The sequence below is a fragment of the Epinephelus lanceolatus genome, chromosome 12, assembly GCF_041903045.1.
Source record: "Epinephelus lanceolatus isolate andai-2023 chromosome 12, ASM4190304v1, whole genome shotgun sequence".
Lineage (NCBI taxonomy): Eukaryota > Metazoa > Chordata > Actinopteri > Perciformes > Serranidae > Epinephelus > Epinephelus lanceolatus.
Window position 1 is genome coordinate 27,105,389 of NC_135745.1, and position 23,715 is coordinate 27,129,103.

General features: G+C 42.8%; 1 protein-coding gene across 2 annotated transcripts in view; it reads right to left on the reverse strand.

Annotated features, from left to right (window-relative positions):
- Nucleotides 1–23,715, reverse strand: part of mfsd8l2 (major facilitator superfamily domain containing 8-like 2) — a 24,272-nt gene continuing 557 nt past the window's right edge. Inside the window, exons 3-13 of one of the 2 annotated variants that reach the window (XM_078173191.1) lie at nt 20,712–20,858; nt 20,302–20,487; nt 17,058–17,120; nt 16,845–16,964; nt 16,520–16,599; nt 15,778–16,060; nt 6,829–6,902; nt 6,156–6,369; nt 5,066–5,188; nt 4,754–4,884; nt 1–2,430 (exon numbers count right to left, since the gene is read on the reverse strand). In XM_078173191.1, the coding sequence (XP_078029317.1) occupies nt 2,350–2,430; nt 4,754–4,884; nt 5,066–5,188; nt 6,156–6,369; nt 6,829–6,902; nt 15,778–16,060; nt 16,520–16,599; nt 16,845–16,964; nt 17,058–17,120; nt 20,302–20,487; nt 20,712–20,787 (1,431 nt within the window). In that variant the 5' untranslated portion in view covers nt 20,788–20,858 and the 3' untranslated portion in view covers nt 1–2,349. Of the gene's footprint in view, nt 2,431–4,753; nt 4,885–5,065; nt 5,189–6,155; nt 6,370–6,828; nt 6,903–15,777; nt 16,061–16,519; nt 16,600–16,844; nt 16,965–17,057; nt 17,121–20,301; nt 20,488–20,711; nt 20,955–23,715 lie in introns of those variants that run through there. The other variant, XM_033651437.2, reaches the window with a different exon arrangement.

The window sequence follows — 23,715 nt, forward strand, 5'->3', positions numbered from 1 at the left end:
TAGTGTGAAGACAGTGTGGATGAAATGAGAGAATATCTCCTCAGTATCCGTTAACTTTTAGATTTTCTTTATATAATAAGGTGCTCATGCTATTATAACACTGGATATTTACGCTCGGTGACAGACATGCTGCTCTGTTGGGGAGCAGTGGCACTTGTGTGTCAGATTGTCAAATACATGCTACTCCTGGACTTTAAGCCCATGTTGTCGAAAGCTATGTCAGGACATTGCTGGTCTTTTCACCATTACTTGAAATCATTATTTCACAGACAAAACAGCAACACTGTTGTTGTCCTTCTTGGTGAAATTAAGCCATGCTTTCAACTGTTTCTTCCTCTCCGCCATGACTCCGTAGATCTATGAGTTTGATGTCATTATTTGCAATGCACAACTGTCGGAAAAACATGCCAGCATCTAAATAAGGAATTGATAAGCTCGGAAGCATATACTGTCAGTGGGTTGGACAGTTCAAACGTCTCTCGATTCCCATCCCTGCTAATGAATAATAGCTATTACACCTTGAAATGTTGTTGTCAAATACACGCTATTGCTGGAATTCAAGCCCATGTTATAGAAAGATGTGTCAGCATATTGCTCGTCTGTCCACCTTTACTTGAAATGATCATTTCAAAGATATTAGAGCAGCAATGTTGTTGTCTTTCTTGGTGAAATGAAGCTTTAGACTGTTTGTCTCCGCCATGACTCTTTGTTGTCAGTTTCCAGCAGAGTTTGATGTCATTGTTTGCAACATGCAGCTGTCAGAAAAACATGCCAGCATCTAAAAAAGGAATTCATAAGCTCAGAAGCACACAGTTTAAATGGATTGGACAACTTGGAACCGGTTCTTAACTGGAAACGCCTCTCGATTCCCATCCCTGCTAATGAATCATAACTATTACACCTTGAATGCTGCTTTTTTAAAACTCAAAGTTTGACTGATGCTTACTGAGCTGTACACATTTAATGTTAAGGAGGATCAGATAACTGCAGATTTGAATAAAAGTGTTCAGGGGCTTTAACAATGGCTGCGGCTCTTACAGTTGTATTGTTGTGTAGGAGTTTCTTTAAGAACACAAGACAGCAGAAATCATGGTGAAAAAGCGAGCTTGTTCAAAGAGAGTAAATTCAGGCTTGACCTGATTTTTTTTGCACCCTGTTATCTCCCTCAAAATGTCAAGTACCTGAATACGCTGATCAGGGCATGAAAGTACTTATATGTATTATGTCCTTGAGTCCCAAAGATTAAAATTTCCATTTCAGGCAAAAAGCCTCTGGAAAGCCAAACATCACATGCTGAGTGTAGAAAACTGGAAAAGGTTACTGAGCCTTATCTGCAATTATGCAAAAACACAGAGATTGGCCAGAGCCATGTTCATTGGTACAAAGGGAATCCACAATGCCTTGATGTTGCTCTCAGCGTTATGTGTAGCATACAGCACATCCTAGAGGAGAATATAGGCAAGAACAGCTGACTATACACAAGTCACACCTTGTCATGTTTTGAATAATGAATACAGGCAATTAAACTTTAAATCCCCCCCATAGTAAAACGATAGAGATGGCTAATTAAGAAGTACTTTTTAAATTTGGTTTTTAATTTAGGAGTTTCTCATTTGCACATTAGATACAGAGGAATACTTTCAGATAACATCTATCTGCTTGAGTCACATCCAAGGCTCTGTATTAACACCAGAAACACAGTTGTACTCCAACACTGCAAATAAATATCCAGAAATCTCTAAAGCTTCACTGTCTTTGACCCTCGTCTTCTATCAGCTACACTGACACGGAGCTGCTAAGATGTTGACAACTCCTCTCCTGCACCCATTGTGTCAACTGTTTTCATTTTCAGCCCAGCATTTCTTTTGCTTTTTTCTTAGAGGAAGAAAGAGTCGGGACGAGGAATGAAAAATTTGGTACATGGGTCACATGGAGAAAAAAAACCCCCTGCTCTCTCATCTTTTCATCAACACCTGGGAATATAAATAGTTCAGTTTAAAAATAATGGCTTTCATCTTCAATTACACCTCTGAATATTCAATATGAGAGCAATGGTGCCCCCTTGTGTAAAGTATAATTAATAGTCTGATAGTGATGTGCATGACAAGGTGGATTCTAATAAAGTCTGATAACAGAGAGATTGTGCAACGCTTTGGAAACATACAGTGTGTTTACCTGTGTGATCACCTCTACAGCAGGATCTGAGGTACAGTGTGTGTTTTGAACATTTTTTATTCCACACTCATACAGTTTCTTCTCTGCAGTAAACTTGTATTGATTCTCTCAGAAGTGAAGGACACTCCCTCTGTCCATCTTTAGCCTCTCGGGCTCTTCAGAGAGGCTGCAGCTCTATCCTCCGCTGTCAGAGCTCTGGGCGCACTGCACTGCCCTGGGCTCAGTCAGCCGCTCGTAGGACAGTGCTGTCATAACCTGCGAAAATGTACACCGTGATATGCCTTTAGAGAACAGAGAGCAATAAGTAGAGGCTATCACAGTCAAAGACATGCTGAGTTAAGGATTTTACTGGCGAGTAGCCACTGTTTTTCAGTTTGGGTGTGTGAGAAAAAACCTTTGAATAGTCTCAATAGAGAAGGCACATACAGGGTAGGTAGAAAAGAAGCAGCATGTCAATACCAGCTCTATGAAAGTATGAAAATTAAAGCAGTAGTAAAAAATTTGGGGCAATACACTCATTCGCTGTCTTGCAGAGAGTTAGATGTGAAGACTGATAGTGTAAATATGAAGCTGGTAGTCTTAGCTTAGCAGGAAGTGAAGCGCCCGTCAGAGATGAGTCATTTCTATGTTCCCGGGTCATATGTTCTCTTGATATTAAACTAGTCTGGAGATTCCTATCTTTTCAGTTCAAATTACAAACTGATAAAATGACGTGGACGTTTCAAATGCAGTTTGAATGATAAAAATCTGTTCAGCCACTGAGGAGATAACAATGTCTAAAGTCAAGATTTGCCCACAAATTTGGGGGCATAGGTTTTAAGGAGTAAAGCGTCAGTAGTGTACAAGCTGTTGAAGGTGGATGATTTCAACCATGGTCTGTAAAAATAATGGATGTAGCTACCATGATGTCACCCACTGGTTTGTGGAATATCGCCATCTGTTTTTTTTTGGAACCAGAAGTGACCACATTTGGGCGAGAGGCTGGCGCTGTGCAGGAGCGAGGGATGGATCTGACTGAGAGGCCGAGGTCACTATTACTGTCACTCAAAGCAGCCCGCCCTTTACTATGTGTAACTTTAAGCCTTAATAAAAAGTGAACGGGTGAGTTATAAAAACAAAAAAATTCACCCCCTGTACAGTTGTCATGAAGGGGGATATAGCGACCAAAGTGCTTATCATGTTAGGGGTCACAGGGATGCTGGAGCCTATCCCAGCTGACATTGGGCAAGAAGCGGGGTACACCCTGGACAGGTCACCAGACTATCACAGGGCTGACACATAGAGACAGACAACCATTCACACTCACATTCACACCTACAGACAATTTAGAGTCACCAGTTAACCTGCATGTCTTTGGACTGTGGGAGGAAGCTGGAGTACCCAGAGAAAACCAACATGAACCAGGAACCCTGTGAGGCGACAATGCTAACCACTGCAAACTCCCACACATGTAATCCAAGTCTGAGCATGTGCATGTGTATGAGCTCCACTTGAGCAGAGTTCAAGTGTACAGGTGTGCACAGACACACTCATCCCCAATCCTCCAATTCATGAATAATGTTAGCCCTTTTTGGATTCTTTGTTCACTGTGGAGCCATGTGACAAAAACAAAGTTTTGTTTTCACAAACTGAAGGTAACACTGGGTGAGAAATTAAAGGCAAAGTGCACCAAAAAATGAAAATTCAACCATTATCTACTCACCCATATGCCGATGGAGGCTCAGGTGAAGTTTTAGAGTCCTCACAACACTTGCGGAGATCCCAGAGGAGAGGGGGTAGCAACACAACGCCACCTAATGGAGGCTTACAGCGCCCCAGATTCAAACGTCCAAAAACACATAATTGAAACTATAAACTATAAAATATCTCCATACTGCTCGTCCGTAGTGATCCAAGTGTCACTACGGACTCTGTATGCCTCCATTAGTGATGTGAGGACTCTAAAACTTCACCAGAGCCTCCCTCGGCATATGGGTGAGTAGATAATGGCTGAATTTTCATTTTTGGGTGCACTATCCCTTTAATATACAAATGGTCATTTAGCAGGTGAAGTATTTCTTAAGAGGATAATGAGCTGGGCAAAAAGGCCTCTGGGAAAATAGATATGCTCCCCCAAGAAACAGTCAAGCACATAACTCCCTGTAGAACCACAAACTATAATTTTTGCACTTTGGTGTTTTATGGAATAAATATATACCATTTTAATAAGTGCACTTCAAGTACCAGCAGGTGGATTTTAAGAGGCAACAGCTAAACATCTAGTTAGCTTAGCATAAAGGATGGTTAACACAGGGAAAAAGCTAGCCTGGCTCAGTCAGGAAGTAAAAACAAAATCCACCTACTAGCACCTTCAAAGCTCAGTAATTAACACGTTATATTTTGTTTGTTTGTAATCCGAGCCAGGCTAGCTGTTTACCCCTGTTTCATGTCTTTCTGCGGAGTAGTATCAGTTTTCTCATGTCACTCTTGGCAAGAAAGTGGATAAGCATGTTGCCCAGAATGTCAAACTCCTCTTTTAATTCATCATGTTACCAGTTTTCTGATGCTGTTGTAGTCAAATGAGCTGTGCTCCACTTACTGTGATCATTATAAGGAGAGCTAGCATCATGCCCAGCATCACGTACAAATTACTGGTCAGTCCTCCAGCCCACAAAGGACCCAAGATGGTGGCCAGGCCCCCGACTGAGCGTCTAACACCTTGGCTGAATCCTTTTTGTGAGGCATCACAAAGAAAATAAAAAAAAAAGTTTATTTATATCAAGCACAAACACTGAAATATGGTTAGAAATTACAGAACGTATAACTGTTTCTTTGCATCACATATGCTGCGCCACAATCTGTTGTTTTAATATGTTGAATCGTGCAAACAGTGGCGGTAAAATGAGCCAACCTTGTGTTTTCTCTGCAGTGACTTTGGAGAAGAGAGACACCTGAGACACGGCCACGAAGGGAAGCCCCAGCAGCTGTAGAAACACTCCGATGATGAAGGCGGACAGCTCCCATCCATACCCACCTGGTAGGGATGGAAACATAACACCCTGCTATTACTGAATTATAGTAGTTTGCTCCCGTATTATATGGAATATATCATTAAACAATTACCTTTAAAAACTAAACTCTAACACCAACTCTCACAGACATAAAATATTTATATTATTACATCTCTTAGCTATTAATTAGTAATATTTCACCGCTTTTCGCTTCTGATATGTGGCAGTAAGGATTCAAAGTGTGTGTTAGATCATACTTCAGTTATCCGTCCCTTCTTCTCTCGGGTTTTTAAGTCCCTTCCACAAATGGGTTGGCACCACCACCAGAGATAGCTCTATCTGAAAACTAAACCACTGCCAAGCTGGCAGCCACTAGATATTTGTTCTCTGCTGCTTTGCACCATGCACATGTTTGTGTGAATGTGTGCCCACTCAAACTGTTGGATATTCCTGCATAAGCTGAAAGTCTGTAATCTTATAATCAAAAAGCAATTTTGCCAATAAAACATGTTTCTTAGTGGTCCAAGAGAAAAAAATATGCATACATTTTTCCTCAGGTATCTGCCTTTAAGGTTGCATTTCTTTCTTTGGTTGCTTAAACTGTAACTGTAACAAATAGCAAACAAAAGTAGGATACGCTTTAACAAATAGCATTTTTGTCTAATTAGATTACTGTAATCCCTTTATATGTACTCAGGCACTCCCCAGCTCCAGCACCTGTCACTTGTAATCAGAGCGATAAATGTGACGAGCTGCAACAGACGCGGGCCAACATGAACATACAGGATCCAGCTTGCCTGTATGATCTCCTGCTGGCCTGCCACAGTCTGAATGATATCATTTACAGGGCACATTCAATTCAGCCAGAGTGTAACCCAATATGCACAGCACACCAACAACAGTCGCACGGGAAGGATTTGGCACACAATGCGAGGCATTTTTGTGCGCCTTTGCATTCTTGCTTGTATGTTTTCCCGGACAGGTTAGCACCTCGGGGGTTGCAGAGGAAGATGAGGCACCAGATACAAGCGGTGCAGCAGATGACCAGGCCCGCGGCCAGCACGGCGCGGTCCGCCACCCTCCTGCTCAGCCAGCGCACAAAGAAGAAGCCCAGGATGACCTCCACTCCGCACAGGCTGTACATCAGGCTGTTGCCCAGCTCGCCGAAGCTGAAGTGGCGCTGCGTCAGAGGAGTCACCATGGTCTGGGGGATTTTGAGAAAGATGTTGGCAAGGTCAGACAAAGAGATTCAGTCAGAGTACGAGGAGGAGGATTTATATTAGAGCTGAAACCAGCACCTTTTAAGTCCTTCTAAGGCTTCGTTCAGTCCAGATCAAACGTTTCGTTCTGTTTTGATATTGAAATGATTGTATAATCCAGGTCAGCACTGCGTGACAATTCAGTCGCAAAAATTTAATGAGAGGAGAAAAGGCCTCTTCATGTTTACGTCGGGGACATAGAGACTGATTATGTGCACTTGTTACATCAGTTTTACTCTGAGCGTTAAGCGACACTTGATTATTTTCTGAAAGTAACAGTGCGGGTCTTCCCAGGTAAGGCTCAGATTGATGCAGTTTGGATGAAACTCGGGGTAAAATAGTGTGACACTGTGTGAAATGCTTGGAAACCCTGGCTGATGGATCTCAACGGTAGCTGCTCTCACCTCCAGCGCTGTCTGATTGAAGAGAGTGATGAACTGAGCCGTGAGGAGAACAACCACCTCCTCTCTCAGGAACTCTGCAGAGTGAAAGACAGAGAGAGATATTGGGAAAAAAACAGAGAAACCAAAGAGAAAATCATAAAACAAGCTCAAGTGGTATCATTGAATTGAAAGTTTCGGCTGGCAAGTCAGGATGAGATAAAGAAGCTTAAAGAGAAAAGCAAACTTATTAGTCTAAAAGTAATCTTAAAAGGATGGTTCGAATTTTTTTAAAGTAGGCAGGAGTACCACCACAGAAACTCAGCAATGTACTGCTGTGGGTGGGGGCAGCAGTGAAATGTATTTTAGTCTCCTAAAAAACTCAATAACCAAACCAAGTGTGCGCTATATGTAGTTTTTACTGCCTTAATTTGCTATCAGACGGCCATTTCCTTTGGTGCTACAATTTCTCAATATTAGAACTTGCATTATCTTATGATGGGTGTGTTACCGAACAGATGTACTGGACCCAGGCCCAAGGGCTCAACGGGCCCCTAAACCAGAGCCTCTGAGTGAAGCTGCTGTTTGCATTTCTTGTCAAAGAGCTAAGTCAATCAATATAATCAATATAAAGCCCCATCTAAAAAAGCCAGAAAAAGAAAGACTGAAGGAATAGCTAAAGGTCTTCTTTTGACCCATCCACCATCTTTCCCGCCCGCCTTAGTGTTTTGACATTGGAGTTAGTTGAAAGCCTGTTGCATCTCATAAGCCCCTTTAACACTGCCTCTTCAAGGTGGGAATTTCACGCCATTACGCCACCTTGCAATTGTGTATAAAAAGTACAACCGCAGAATGGGTGGACAGCGTTGTCTCTTGTTTAAGGTGGTACTGGAGGTAGTATCAGCACTGAAATGATATCTGTATAAACAGGACAGGCAGCACAACAGAACGGCTGTGACATTTTGATGATGTGTTATATGTGCAACCCACCATCAGGATATTTAAAAAGTAGCTGTTAGCAGTTAGCAGCAGACTCAAAGAAAACGAAAAGCAGCCAAAAATGACCACAAACTGGGAAAACAACGAGGTCTGGGAGGTTCTTACCCTCAGAGCAGAGGACGAGATTGGCTGCCATATAACAGAGATGGTAAATGAATGTTAATGCCATGTTATGCCATAGTTACTGTTTGTAAAGTGCTGCCAACATGTGTGTTATATGTCAGACTAGAGGCCAATGCTGTTGTGCTACATGTCACGCCGATCAGGCTGTCTAAAATCAAACACTGGTGTGCCACAATGCTGTCATCATTTGGTTCTATGTAAAAATGCAAAGGCAGCATAAGGAAGGGACTTCTGTGTAAAAAGGGCTACAGAGATGCCAAAGGGTGCCCTCGATGTTATTATCTCACACTAAGGGGCGTGACAAAGTGTCGGTAGATGACGACATGAAAATGAGAATGAGCTGTGCATGCTTGTGTTTTTCTGGATGTTCAAACAAAGAGATGAAACCAGCTGTGGCCAGCTGCACTGAATACAGACATCAACACTCCACCTGCAAGACAGAGACAACTCAGCGTCTGCAGTGAACATTTCTCTCAGGAGGATTATGTACAGCCACTGCCAAATAAGGCAGAGCGACAGTTGCTGAAGAGCACTGCTGTGCCCAACCATCAGGTAAAACTGAGCTTCTGATTCAGAGAGATCCTAAGGTTGTGTTGTAACAGTCAGCAGTAGATCTCTGGGTCCTTGGGCTAAGAGTGATGTATTCAAAACTGTGAAAGGAAAGGAATAATGGAATGTAAAGGAATGCTTCAACCGAAAATTACCGTTTGTTTATCAATTATTCACCCTGTGTTACCTTGAATTCTTAAAGAAAACTTTGTTTTTCCTGCACATCTCCACAGTGAGCGAAGAATCCAAAAAACTGAGAAAACTCTTGATTAATTGAAGTCGTAGGGGTCCATGTTTGACGACAGCAAAACTATCAAAACATCCGTTTACTAACTGTCACATTCTTCGTTCTCAGAAAAATTCAGGACCACACACACTGTTATAAAAAATCTGTCCAAATGAAAACGCAAAACACAACTGAAGCACTGTCAAAAGCACGCCAAAGCATCAGGCGGTGATATAAGTGAAACCAAAAAGCCATACAAAAAGGTAAGATGGAGGAGGAGTGGAAGAGAAGAGTGGTCTGATCATGGAGAGAGAGACAGAGCTTCAGAAACTAAAAGCAAAATGCATGAGAAGGAGATGAAAAAGAAAGCAAAGGAGGAAAAGCTGGAAAAGAACAATAAGAAGGATGTTTTTAACTGGATGTCAAAGAAGAGGGTGCAACCAGTTTGACGGGGACAGTAAGGTGGAAAAGGCTGCTCACTGTTCAGCTCAGGTTGGACAACAGTAGGTTCCTCCTACTCCTCCACTCACTTCTCCATCCTCCACCCCAACCTCCCTCCTCCATCTGTTTAGCTAGTGTTAATATGACTGCTGTATTTAATAGAGATGTTTATTCCTGTATTTATCAGACTGAAAGAGCTCAGAGAGCTTGTGGGACATAGAAAAATTGGGAAATGATCCTGATAGGCTACTATGTGCTCTAATGACAGTAGTTTTGTATTTATATAGGAAAGGGTTATGTTTAGGATGGCTTCAGTGTGTTATCAAGCATGCTTTTAGGCCCGCCAAAAAAAAACAGATTAACTGTCTAACTCCACAATTCTTTACTACACAGTTCACAGTCTTTTCACGTTTTCAAGTATTTACTAACAAGTATAAAGTGTTTCGAAAGAAATCAATGACTTTGCTTTACCCAGACTTTAACGAGCCCATTTCCTGCTTTGTACAAAAACAAAAAAATCTAAATCATCTAAATTATGTTAGTTTGACATACGTACATTTAAAATCTAAAAATCAAGGAAATTTCTCTGGCATTTCTACTTTTTTGCTGTATGGAAAACATACCGATCTGTGACACCACCGTATCATTTTGAATCAAGAAGCTCAATGAAATGAAGGTTTCCCTCAACATGACATCACGCAATCGTCTCAGAGGTGCAGGTACCAATGGAAGTGAGTACGAACACAGAGAGTTTGGCCCCATCTTACCAAATAGGAGCTTCACTGAAGTCAGAGGTGCGAAAGTTAAACCTGGTCCACCCTCTCCTCTGGCTGCTGGTGGGAGCACAGGTGACTGCCACCTCAACCTGGTGTCACATGACACAGGGAGCATTCACACCAGGATAGTCTGGGGGACTCAGTTCAATTGGGTGGGGAACGCCGAAAAAGTTCACACCTTCATTTGGTTCGGTTCACTTTCACACTGCAGTTTTTTAAGAGGACCAAACCGCCAGGACAACGTCATGCAGTTACAACAGCTAGACATTTGGGAGCCGTATTGCCCGAAACGACCCCTGACCAGGATGAAGAAAAGCATGAGGAAGAAGAAAACCTGGCTCATCGATTGGCCAGGGCCAAAAACGGAAATCCATCCCCTTCAGCTGGCTTGATCACCACAAAAATGCACTGCGCTCTACCTCACTTCCTCTCTTTGGTTTGCTGGATAGTCCGTTTGCATTTCCCACAGTAAGCAAACCTCACCAGGGTTAACTCGCAAGTGAACCGAGATCCCCAGTTTTTAAGCAGAGCAGGGTTCTCTCATTTAGTCAGCATCAGAGTTTGAATGAGCGTTCACACCACTCCAAACGAACCGAACTATCTGTGGAAGCGGACCAGGGTTCGTTCAAAGCGGACCAAATAGCGCCAGTGTGAATTTGTCCACAGTGTCCATGCTGTACCAGTGGGAGTACCCCTACTTGCTCAACATCCGCCCTTGTATTTGTTGTTTCTTCCATAAACTGCTGAAGGTCTGACTCAAACAGCTGACCTGCAGTGTAGTACAGTGCACAGCACTGGGGGCGCTTACGCATAAGAATACAAAAGTTCTACAGCTGAGAAAATGTTGTGCCAAAGGAAAGAGATGTTTGACGGCAAGGTAAAGGGGTTTAAATAGAGTGTCCACTTAAACTGATATGTACTTTACTAGGTAGGTCTTTTTTTAGGTGGCTAAAATATGTTTTGCTGCTGGCCCTTGCTTAGTTTTCATGTCAGACTCCAGTCTGCTTCTCTGACATCTACTGTAGGTAATACACTGACTGATGGAGGAGTTTTTCATACAACCCAACTTCAAAAAATCCAAACTATCCCTTTAAGACTGAAAGAGGCTGATGAATCCTGGCTGGTTGGTCATGTTGATCCTCCAGTCCGGTCCAATTAATTGTCTTTTTCTAGAGATAAGTGAGAGCTCTTATGTCCAAAACATGATAACACGAGAGAAGGAAAAAAAATTCTGATAAATTCCAAATTCTGATACCAGCTTTCCCTGGAACCAAAACTCCCTTATGGACTTGGAGAGGAGGAAAAATGAGCTGGGCTTGCTGCTAAATTTGGAAGTCCATGCCAGATGGCTGGAGGAATGGCTTGATATTACAGTGTGTGATCTACTGAGGTTCAGCTCTGTCTGTTCACTGGTTTCACTATTATTTATATGATTTCAGTTTTGTTCATGACTGCGGTGTGCACTGTATGTGTAGTGGATGTATTTATAGTCATGTATTTTAATGTATGTGAGTGTATTTACAAGCTCTATGTAGCTATACGTAGGTTGATGTGGGTTTAAACATCATTATATGGGTTTAAAGAGGCTTTGAGATGACACATTCTGCATTTCCATAAATTTGGGGGACTTAGAAGAGACAGATTTTTTAAAAATCACTATAGCAGAGGCGGAAATATCCGGATTTTCTAGATCCTATAACGTCCATGATGCAACATGCCTTTCATTTTACCTTGGCTACAGGTAAACACCCATATCTTTTACTCCAGCTCCCATGTTGTTAGTCTTCAAGTTCATGCCAAAATTACTACGACGACATCATCACCTAGCGTAATGTGATTGTTTAGTCTGTGAAGTGAACAAGTGAAATGTAACAAATTGTTTCCGGGGAGTTTTAAGCTAGAACAATTTCTTGGCAGGCGCAGAGACTTCCTTGAGTGTTTTATCTCTTGGCCGGCTTAAAGACTTCCTTGAGTCTTGTTGTCACTGTGAGGTTGTTACCAAGACAACCAGGAAGACACTGCTCAGCTCACAGACATGGTTCACCCTGCAGGTTCACACAGAGTTACAGAGAGAAGATCGGCCTTTTGTTGCTGTGCCCCACATGGAATGTGCTTCAGCAAAACTTCAAGTTGACCTCATTAAAGGGATACTTGGACAATATTGAACCAGGTTTGTGTGACTGTGGTGTGTGTGCATGGGACCAGTGTTTTGGCTGGCAGATGGGGGAGCTCCAGAAGCTGGTGGCACAAGGGGCGCCTCAACACTGTTTATCTGCACAAACTCCCAACATCACAGTGACACAGGCCTGGTTGAAAATTGGTTGAGTATCCCTTTATTACCACTCAGACGATTCCAAGGTTTCATTGCTGATCTTAAACTGGGTGTAACGTGTACGATTTGAGCCAGTTCTGACCCAGTTTTTGGGTTTGCATTTCTCATGTTAGAGTCAGACTGAGTGTCAGATTTGTCAGCCGTTGGTTGCTGTGCAGTGCTTAGGGAGGAGCGCGGACCACTCACAGCACGATCAACTGCTCCTGAACAGCTGTTGGATGTTCAGAAGTTGGGCATACACTGTACGATGTGAGCCAGTTACTGACCCGATTTTTGAGTTTCATGACTCCTTTAAGACTCAAACTTAATTTCAGCTTTGTCAGGCAGTGAACAGGGGAAGCGAAGACTAATCATGGCCCGAGGAACTGCTCCAGAATGGAAGACTGAATTTCGGACATGTCAGAAATTTTGGTTGGCCATTGTTAGGTTCTCAAACTGCTGAAGCAGAGCTTCGAGTTGATTCCCCAGGGTCACTGCCTTTTTTTTCTCAGTCAATATACCCAGTATACCCAGCATGTTTGTTAGTGTGTCTAACTTGAGTGTGAGTATGAGTGTGTCAGAGAGCAACAGAGGGAAAGAATCAAAACTTAGACTGACTAGTTTTTGCAGAAATTTAGTTTTTAGCTCTTTTTGGGATGTCTGTGTCTATACAACTGTGAACTCTACCTCCATTAGCAAACTAATTTTGACCCTCCATTGAGCTTTCAAACAAATCTGTATTGACAGTTTTCAATAGCCAGAATTGTCCACAGAGGCTGACTGGCCATTTCATTTTCTATTTTATACGTACAGTGTGAGCTGGTTTGAACCCAGGGTGGCGGAGCCCTTCTGTGTGGAGTTTGCATGTTCTCCCCGTGTCAGCGTGGGTTTCCTCCAGGTACTCCAGCTTCCTCCCACAGTCCAAAGACACTCAGTTTAATTGGGGACTCTAAATTGTCCGTAGGTGTGAATGTGAGTGTGAATGGTTGTCTGTCTCTATGTGTCAGCCCTGTGATAGTCTGGTGACCTGTCCAGGGTGTACCCTGTCTCTCGCCCAGTGTCAGCTGGGATAGGCTCCAGCCCCCCAAGCCCACGACCACCAACAGGATACAAAAATGAGTGTGAGGACATTAATCATGATCTTTGGCTTTGGAGTTGGAATTAAACATTAACATTTCTAAAATGAGCTCAGGTTATAAAGTGTATGCCCTGCTTTAGAGGTGCTGGAAGACGTATTCTTGAGTGTCTGGAATGAGGTAGTCAAGCTTTTTCCCCCTGCTTTCAGTCTTTATGCTAAGCTAAGCTAACCAGCTGCTGGCAGTAGCTTCATATTTATCTAACCCTAGCCTAACCCTAACCCTTCCGCACATGAGAGTCTATCAGTCTTGCCATGTAACACTTGGCAAGAAAGCCATCAAGCATTTTTCCCAAACGTAACTCCTTCCTGTTAACCATTATCAATTGTTTATATACTGCTTATTAATAATACAAGCGGCAACATCCGGGGGGGCTGAAAAATGAAGACAATGTGGAAGTGCCAAAAACTGCAGTTCCACGAATGGCCACCTGAGGCTGGCTCCAAAATTGAATCAATCCCCATAGACCCCCATGTTAAAATATCCAACTTTACAGCAGAAATAAACACGTTTACAGCCTGGTACAAAAAACGGTTTGGTCTCTATGGCTAGTACCCCAGTTAATGACAACTGCACAGGGGGTGAATTTCCTCCGTCTGGCTAAAAAAAAAAAAAAATAAATAAATAAATAAATAAATAAAGCTATACTCCGATCTCGTCACATATTGACGTTTGGTCATGGACTTTCCACATCCACATACGACGAGCAAGGTACCCTGGGTGTGTTGGTTGTTGACGTTCAGGGGTGCTGTGTCAAGTTCTGCCTTTTACATGCATTGTCTTCTTTTTTTTCCTTCAACAACCCATACACCACCACCCCCACCGACCCCACTCTTCCGACTTTCGCCGCCTTAACTACCATCCTTGTCCCGCCGCATTTGCCCCTGATGCTACCGGGAGCCATTAAACTATAACGTCAACTGGCTGCGTATCATGCTGACATTAAAGGACATGTTTTTTTGTTGGTTTCTCACTGCCCAAGTGCCGGGTTTCAACGACTTCAGAGTGAGACCAGGCTCCGAAGTGCCAAACTCGAGACTACAATAGCCCACAAACCAATGGGTGACGTCACAGTAGCTATGTCCATTATTTCTACAGTCTATGGTTGAAATCATCCACCTTCAACAACTTGTAGCCACCTGATGTTATACTACTTGAAACCTACACCCTCAAATTTGTGGGCAAATCATGACTTGAGTCTTGCCTGGAACTGTAACGATAACAATCTCCAATTTCTTACAATGTTAGTTGACATCAACAGAACATATAACCCTGGGAACACAGGAGTGACTCTTCTCTGAGATGGGCGCATCGTGTTTACAGCCTGGTACAAAAACGGTTTTGGTCTCTACAGCTAATTTTAAGCATTCATGAAAACTGTATGAGGGATTAATTTTATATAACTCACCTGTTTACATTTAATTAAGGTTTAAAGTTATGCATATTTGAGGGTGTGACTGCTTTGAGTGACAGGCCGTCAATGAAGTGTCACCATGGCTAAGGCTACAATATCCATGATCCTTGTTCCAAAGGCAAAAGTTCACACTGGTTTCACTTGTGTTGTTTGTGATGCACGACTCCGACCAGAACTAAAAGACTTGATGAAAAAAAGAACACAGCAAGTGAAAGAGTTGCCGGAGTTTCAAAGATTCTTCACTCATGCACAAGAAGTCGAGGAGGATCAATAATTCACGAGAGCGAATACCAGACACGTTGTAACGGCTAACAGACACTCCTACAGTGTGTGTGTGCGAGCCGCAGACATCCTCCAGTTTTGCTCTTGCATGAGTTTCTGGTGTTGTAGATTTTCTTCGAATCAAAAAGGGGAATCAATAAGACGAATGTTGGCCACATTTCCAATTCTGTCTCCATTTCATCCACGAGTCAACCATAGCAAGTCAGTCAATAAGAAAAAGGAAGTCTGCCATCCATCCCTTTGCCACATCTTCAAAGAGTCAGAGAATCGATTTGGAGGTTTCACACACACACACACACACACACACACACACGCACACACACACGCACACACAGACTAACAAAGTACAGGAAAAGTTAATCAATAACGGCACACAATCACAGCTTGCATCCCATGTAAACTTACTATGACACAAATCCAATAGGACACCTGACATCATACATATACATGCTCACTCTGACATAAACCAGACACATACACACAAGTCCAATCAATACACAGGGAATCTGATCTGACGTGCCACACAGGATTTCTCAGAGAGACCTGTGTGTGTAGGTATGAGTGTGTGTGTGCATGCAGACAGAAAAAACCCAACAGAGCTGATACGAAACACGTGCATTGGCAGTGACACCTCTTCCTTCCTGAACCCCACAAATAAGGCAGAGGAAAGCTGACAATCATTGCACGGGACAGCCAGTCAAAACCTGCTCACTCACCTCTGCTGGCACTGAAGCTTTTGAAAGGGTTCGAGATGGACGAGGCGCCGCGCTCGGGGTGCATCTCACACGAGGCAGAGGTCTCCGATTGGTCGGGGCTGACAGCTCTGTAGGTGTGCACCTGCTCCTCGTCGGACCTCATCAGCGGCACCTTCTCCCCGTCATCCTCCTCTCGTTTCATCTCCACCATCACCGCGCCCCCCTCTGAGCTGATGGGTGGTACATCCCAGTACGTAGCCAGGACAACAAACTGGAGCAGCAACCACAACAGGCACATGAAGATCTGAGAGTGAGGAGGAAAGACCAAAAAAAAAAAAGAGTCAAATATCTTAGAATTTCTTTTTACAGCATCAAAATCATGGAAAACTATCAGGGGAGATAAAGTATTTGATTTATGGAAGAAGGTGTTCAAGACATAAAGTAACCTGGCACAGTGAGATAAAGAGACTTGCAGCGTCAAATTATGTGGAAAAATGGAAGTAGGCGCCGGAGCTTTGTTATATCTCATTTGAGCTACATCCGTTCTACAGGTATTCAGAGACTCATGAGATGGAAATAGATCGATTTGGGTTGTTACGGGCCTGAATATCGCTGCAGGTGTTTTGTATTCTTCTTACTCAGAGAACAAAGCAGAAAACTGCAGCAGGAGTGCAGAATGTAGAGCGACTATTTCTGAAGGTTGTTTCTGTATTCATGAGGCTTTCAGAGAACCTTAGATTACTGATTATCTGGATGCTGTTACCCCAGGAGACGTATATTTGTTCACAGCAAAGGGCCCAAGTTTGAAATCACACAGCCGCAGGAACAGGTTGAACGCCGGCCCTGGAGAGACAGGAGGAAGAGCTTTAGAGAAGAAGTAAAAACAGAGTGGTGTGCAGAGACAGTAGCCTCCACATCAGTGATTTCCATTGAATGTCTCCTTCTCACAGTTGAAAGTGAACATCAAAGAGGACATCACATCCCTCCACATCATATCCTCCCCAGTGTCTGATATTTCTCAGAAGACAGAGGAGGTGGAGGGAAAGAGACACCTCTCTCTGTAGTAAGATGAAGGGGGAGAAACTGACCCACAAGAAGGCCAGCTTGTCGACAGGCCATGATGGCCGCAAAGATGCCGGCGCGCTCCTCGGGACGAGTGCACCGAGTCAGGAAACCGAAGATGGAGGAGCCCGCTCCTGCGCCGACACCTGAGAGGAAAACAGCAGCTTTCTGTTACACCTTTACAGCAGGCTTTGGGTGTTATTTCATGACATGCATGCATGTGAGCGTGTATGTGTCACCTGCTACAAGCCGACTGCATAACAACAGCCACTTTGAGTATCCAATAAAATACATGAAGTTACCTGGGGACACATGAAAATGAAAATCATGCTGAAAAATGTGTGAGACAAGTTATTCACTTTAAGGCTGAAACATGAATGTCTCAACCACTATTGGAGGGATTGCCATGAAATTTTGTACAGACAGTCCTGAATCCTAAAGACTTTTGTGATCTCCTGAGAGTTCATCTTACAAAAAGTAGTGTACAATTTACGATCACTAACAACCATCATGCATTGCACATACAAGAAAACAAAATTTATATGAAATGAATCACCGGAAAACATTTGAGAGACACTTTTTAGTCAAGCGGAAATCTCCGAGGCTGAAAAATGATGATGATGTCAATCTGGAAGTGTTAAAACTGCAGTTCCTCTAATGGCTACTTGAGACTTGCTCCCAAAACAGAATCAATCTCCATAGACCCTGGTGTTAAAGTGCCCAAATTTACTGTAGAAATAAACATGTTTACAGCCTGGTACAAAAACAGTTTTGGTCTCTGTGGCCGATTCAAACATTCATGACAACTGTACAGGGGGTGAATTTTTTATAACTCAGCATATTTACATTTTATTAAGGCCCAAAGTTGTGCATATTTAAGGGCTTGAGTGACAGTTCATGAGTCAGATTCACTTGCTCTTCCACAGCTCCACCCATGTCCAAATATGGTCACTTCTGGCTTCAAAAAACCAAGATGGCGACGGCCGAAACGCAAAACACAAGGCTTCAGAACAGCAGTCCACAAACCAATGGGTGACATCATGGAAATCCCCATGTAGTGAGTAGTGAGCAATGAATAAGTGATACACTGACGTACAAAGACCAAATTTTAGCCACTGACTGTAGCTGTGATCACGTCTGGCTCCAAAACACCAAGATGGCGACGGGCAAAATGCCAAACTTGGGGTTTCAAAACAGAAGTCCATAAACTAATGGGTGGGTTGACCGTAGCTGTGTCCGGTATTTATAGTCTATGGTTTAACACCCCCAAAAAATTAGCTCGCCAATGTTGGAGTATGTGGGAGTGTTTTTCTTGGGGCAATCAACAGTAACCACAAAAGGGGGCAATACCACCAACCTGTTCCCCCACCTGTGGGGGATCCTGTGGATTTGACTTTCTGCAAAACTTCCTACAAGGTGACATTATAATGATGGCTGGTGTTAGTCCTTGTGGCGTTTTTGTTTATCACTTTATCGTGTTGCCTTTTCACTGTCCATTAAATGTAACTGCTCTCTCTTTTTGTTCCCTTTTATGGTGATAAACTCTCTCTCCACCTTCCTACGCCATTTTGGGTGGTATTCATTTGCCAAAAAAAGAGACAAAATATACAAAAAAAAAGTTTAAAGATGAACTCACAGCCTGGTGCAAAAACAGTTTGGTCTCTATGGCTAATTTCAACATTCATGAAATCTGTACAGTGGGTGACTTCTTTTATTATTCACCCTTTACGTTTCATTAAGGCTCAAAGTTAGTTATATTTAAGGGCGGGGCCGCTTAAGTGACAGGCGAGATGTTGTTACAGTTCATGAGTCAGATCTGCCCCTCGCTTCTCTACACCTCCACCCTCTCATCTAAATATGGTCACTTCTGGCTCCAAAAAATACAAAATGGTGACAGCCGAAATGCGAAACACAAGGCTTTATAACGGCAGTCCACAAACCAATGTAACCAATGTATGTAGGACTATACATTTATAGTCCTTTACATAGAGTTCCTCATGAAGTGAGTAGTGAATAATGAACATGTGAAGTACTGTCTGACTGTAGCCAGGCTGTTGGAATGTTATCATTCGACTGAATGGGTGTCATCAGAGGTTATCAGCCTCATAGATATGGGTTAGAAAGGGCCTTCTGCATCTGCTAGTAGGTTTGGACAGCCAATATCAGCCCATTAAAACAGTTGCAGTTTCGTTAGGTTTCACTTTTACTTTCAATAGGTCTAGGTGCAAATACTAAGTCATTTGATATAGAATAAAGATCATGGTTTGGTGTAGAGGAAGTACTTTTGTTAGGCCCTACTAACACACACATCATGTGACAACTTACGAATCCTGTGTTGTTTGACCAATCCACCAAGGCCCATACTCTCTTTACGTACGAAAATAGATACATGCATTTCAAACACTGTACTGCCCACACGTGTTATAAAAAAAATTCACCCCCTGTACAGTTGGCATTAATGTTGATTTTTTTTTTGCTACCAAAAACAAAAAAAAACATTAGTTTATGGACTGCTGTTTTGAAAACTCAATTTTGGCATTTCGCCCGTCGCCATCTTGGTGTTTTGGAGCCAGACGTGATCCTGGCTACAGTCAGTGGCTTAAATTTGGTCTTGTACATCACAGTGCATTACTTACTCATTGTTCACTACTTGGGGATTTCTATGTAAAGGACCATAAACATAAACTGTTTAAACAACGGACGTAGCTACCGTGACGTCCCCCACTGGTTTGTGGACTGCAGTTATGAAGCGTTGTGTTTTGCGTTTCGGCCGTCGCCATCTTGGTTTTTTGAAGCCAGAGGTGACCATATTTAGACGAGAGGGTGAAGTTGTGGGGGATCAAGCGAATCATGCATCCTTTATGTTGGCATCAATTTTTGTAAATCGATATCTGCATATGTACGCAGAATCTGTCGGCAACGGGACAAGATTTTGGTAAACAGTTTGTGGGCACAGGGAAACGGAGAGTACCACCAGTTTCTCCTTTATTGTTTACCAACTGTAAACTTGTTGTCGTGGCCACCACAGAAGGACTGCCTCTCCAATCAGCTGATTGGACAATGGGAAAAAAAAGCAGAGATAATGTCTGGCATTTTTCTGCCCTGACCTTAAGTTTTTTCAACTTGAGGAGTTCAGAGTGCTCCGGCAAAAAGGCTAGGTACCTTGAGCACAGAAATGCAAGGCATGCGGCAATAAGGAAACAGCTTAATTCTCACGAAACACAATTACAAAAGGGCGCCTCCAGCTGCTTAAACACTTTATGTGTGATCAGGGCCTAACATGTCCAGGCTGACAACGGCACTCTGAACCCACTAGTAGATGTATCAGGTATGTATCTTCTATGTGGCTGATAACGACTGATAACGGCCATTTAATCATATTAATACATTCAAACCTTCTGGCTACAGTCTGAGTTTACACAAACACAGTCACGCCAGTGCTTTCTATAATCATGTGATTTGTCTTGTGGTTTGATCACTCACCAGCAATCTCAAAAAGATTGGAGACAAGGATGATGGACTTTGTAGTTTTGGTCCGGTCTGACCACAGCCCGAAAAGCGGACCTGTGATCAGCCCGCTCAAACTGAAGGCAGACAGACCCAGACCCAAGAAGTAAGGGGGGGCCTCCAAAATCTGAAGATACTTCCATATTGTGGGCAGAATGACAGCTGAGACCACCAGAAAAGAAGAGATGAAGGAAAGATGAGTGTGGAGGGAGAAAAAAACAAGGGAGACATGTAAATGACAAGCCTTGTTTACCCACGGAAAAATATATTTCAATTTAAAATGCTCTCTGTGATGTGTGCTTCAGCCAAAATGCCAGGCAGATTCAGCTCTAATGAGACCATTATCTCATGTCTTCACGTCTATAAAGCTGTCATAATGAACTTACCGTACTCAATGCCGCTCAGCATAAATATCAGTCCAATTGTGAAGAAAGTTAGATTCCTCTTTTGGTGATTATCCATTGTGCTCTGTGACTCGCTGCCTTTAATGCACCGACATTTGGCTGTGCATGTTGTCCACGAATGCTGCTCAGCTGTATAATCAGATAACAGGAAACATTGTGCGTACAATTACAACTGCTGGCCCGGATAATCAGAGGAACTTGTCGGTCATTTGAAAACTTCTTAGAGACTGAAAAATGAGATCACACGAGGTTCCTCCTATAGAAGAGGCTCAGCGGGGGTGAGACCTGAGACGCAGGGCAGAATACATCAAATCAGCAACGAAAACAAACTGAAATGATTGCAGCAGTCCGTCCCCATTAGGCATTTATGTTAAAGATGAAATTCTCTTTGAGTCACGTCCGCAGCGCAGCATCACGCTGTGAGCCTCACGGTCAAGGCAATGTCTCGGGTTACCAGGTGAGGTAAAGTACACTCAGCTTTATACATTTTTAATCTTGTTTTCTTCAGTTTCATCAAAAGCACTTGATTCTCCCACGGCCTAGTGAAAAAAAAGTGCCAGGGCCTGTCTGCCTTCTTGTAGGCTATGGGTACGAAATAACTTTTACAAGAAGAGACTCCACTTGGCAGCTCACAGATACATCACACACAGTAATAAAACCATACAGGTGATAAAATATATCGGATAAACTGCGATTACATTTCCCAGAATAAGAAGCCTTACAGCAGAACATTTGATAAAGAGGTAAAGGAAAATATTCTAAAATAAAATAATGCCTTATTGTATTTAATGCTGAATAAATTAGGTATGACACCGCTGTCTGTTTTATTGAAAGGTTGGCGCTGTGCTCAAGCTGCTGTGGTGTTCCTAGCCCTGGGCTTGTTATATTAAACAGAACTGTCACCAAGTTAATACCTCCATATGTTTTTCCAGAAACCCATGAATAATACAGTGAGTTTCGATTGTTTGAATAACACATATAAACCCACTCAGCATTCTGCTCCCATGTCACACAGTGTCGGGATAGTCTGAGAGGTCTGGAGCTCAACGAGCTGACAGGATAATGAAATGGTGAAGGACACATACGTTTGGGTCAGTATCTCTTTTATCTCTGTATGTGTGTGAGGGCTCAGATCTTTACTACACAATTATTTTTGCCAACAGAATTCAGACTAATTTCTAATTAAACTAATTTCAACTAATAAAATGTGGAAGAAAAAAATGCTGTCAGTCAAATCAGAGGCAGATCTTCCTATAGGCGACATAGGCAGCTGCCTAGGGTGACTCCCAGAGGGGGGCTGCCCAAAAATTTAACCCCAAGAAATGTTTTTTAACATTCAAAAATATCGAACATAAGGAAAATGTTAAAGTGGAGTGTATGGGGAATGAAGAGGCAAAAGCCAGCCAGGACAGAGCATAAAAATAAGACAACGAAATTTGAAAATTTGCACATACGGTATTCTCTCATTGCTTGATTTTTGTTATTATTGTGGCCGGCACGGTGCTACAGTGGTTAGTACTCTCACCTCACAGCAAGAGGGTTCGAAGGTGTGAAGGGGCTGCTAACTATGGTGGCCAAAGCAAAAACGTGAATGGCCCCATCTGGAGCCAGTGTTTGGTTTGTCTGCTCTGGACTACTGTAGAAACCACAGACTGTATTAATCATGGACGTAACTACCATGACGCCACCCATTGGTTTGTGTGCTGCAGTTTTAAAGCCTCAAGTTCGGCATTTCATTGTTTGATTTATGCTATTATTGTGGGCAGCACGGTGGTGTAGTGATTTGTACTGTTGCCTCACAACAAGAAGGTTAGGCGTTCAAATCCACCGGCCAGCTGGGGCCCTTCTGTGCAGAGTTTGCATGTTCCAACTGTGTCAGTGTGGGTTTTCTCCAGGTACTCCAGCTTCCTCCAACAGTCCAAAGACATGCAGGTTAATTGGTGAATCTAAATTAGTTCTTGTTCTTTGTCATGATAAATACAATAAATATAAAAGATTATAAGTATGATATTCATTAAATCATTCATTTTCCGTAACCGCTTATCCTGTTAGGGGTTGCAGGGATGCTGGAGCCTATCCCAGCTGACATTGTGCAAGAGGCAGAGTACACCCTGGACAGGTCACCAGACTATCACAGGGCTGACACATAGAGACAGACAACCATTCACACTCACATTCACACCTACGGACAATTTAGAGTCACCAATTAACCTGCATGTCTTTGGACTGTGGGAGAAAGCTGGAGTACCCAGAGAAAACCCATGCTTACACGGGGAGAACATGCAAACTCCACAGAGAGGTGCTCCCCCACCCTGGGTTTGAATCAGTACCCTCTTGCTGTGAAGTGACAATGCTAACCACTGCACCACATTGCTGCCCTATAAATACAATAATGTTCTGTCTCTTTTTTGGCAAATGAAGTATACCCAAAATACGAACGTAGGAAGGTGGGGAGAGTCTATCACCATAAAATGGAACAGAAAGAGCAGTTACACCTAGTGGATAGTGAAAAGGCAGCCTGATAAATTGATTAACAAAAAAGCCACAAAGACTAACACCAGACATCATTATAATGTCACCTTGTAGGATGTTTTGCAGAAAGTCAAATCTGCAGGATGATGGAGGCAAAGGTGGGCGAACAGGTTGGTGGTATTGCCCCCTTTTGCAGTTGCTGCTGATTGTCACTTCCTGCAGACTGGGCTGTCTACCAACAACAACAACAACAAAGAAAATCCCACATACTCCGAAGCTATTTTTTGGGGGTTAAACCATAAACTGTAAAAATGATGGACATAGCTACTGTGAATTCAGCCATTAGTTTACAGACTGCAGTTTCTGAGCCTTGAGTTTGGCATTCAGACGAGACGAGACGAGACGAGACGAGACAAGGTAAGGTAAGGTAAGGTAAGGTAAGATAAGATAAGATAAGATAAGATAAGATTGTTGTGTGTTATGTGTGTAGATGTGATTGAATTGGCAACTTTCC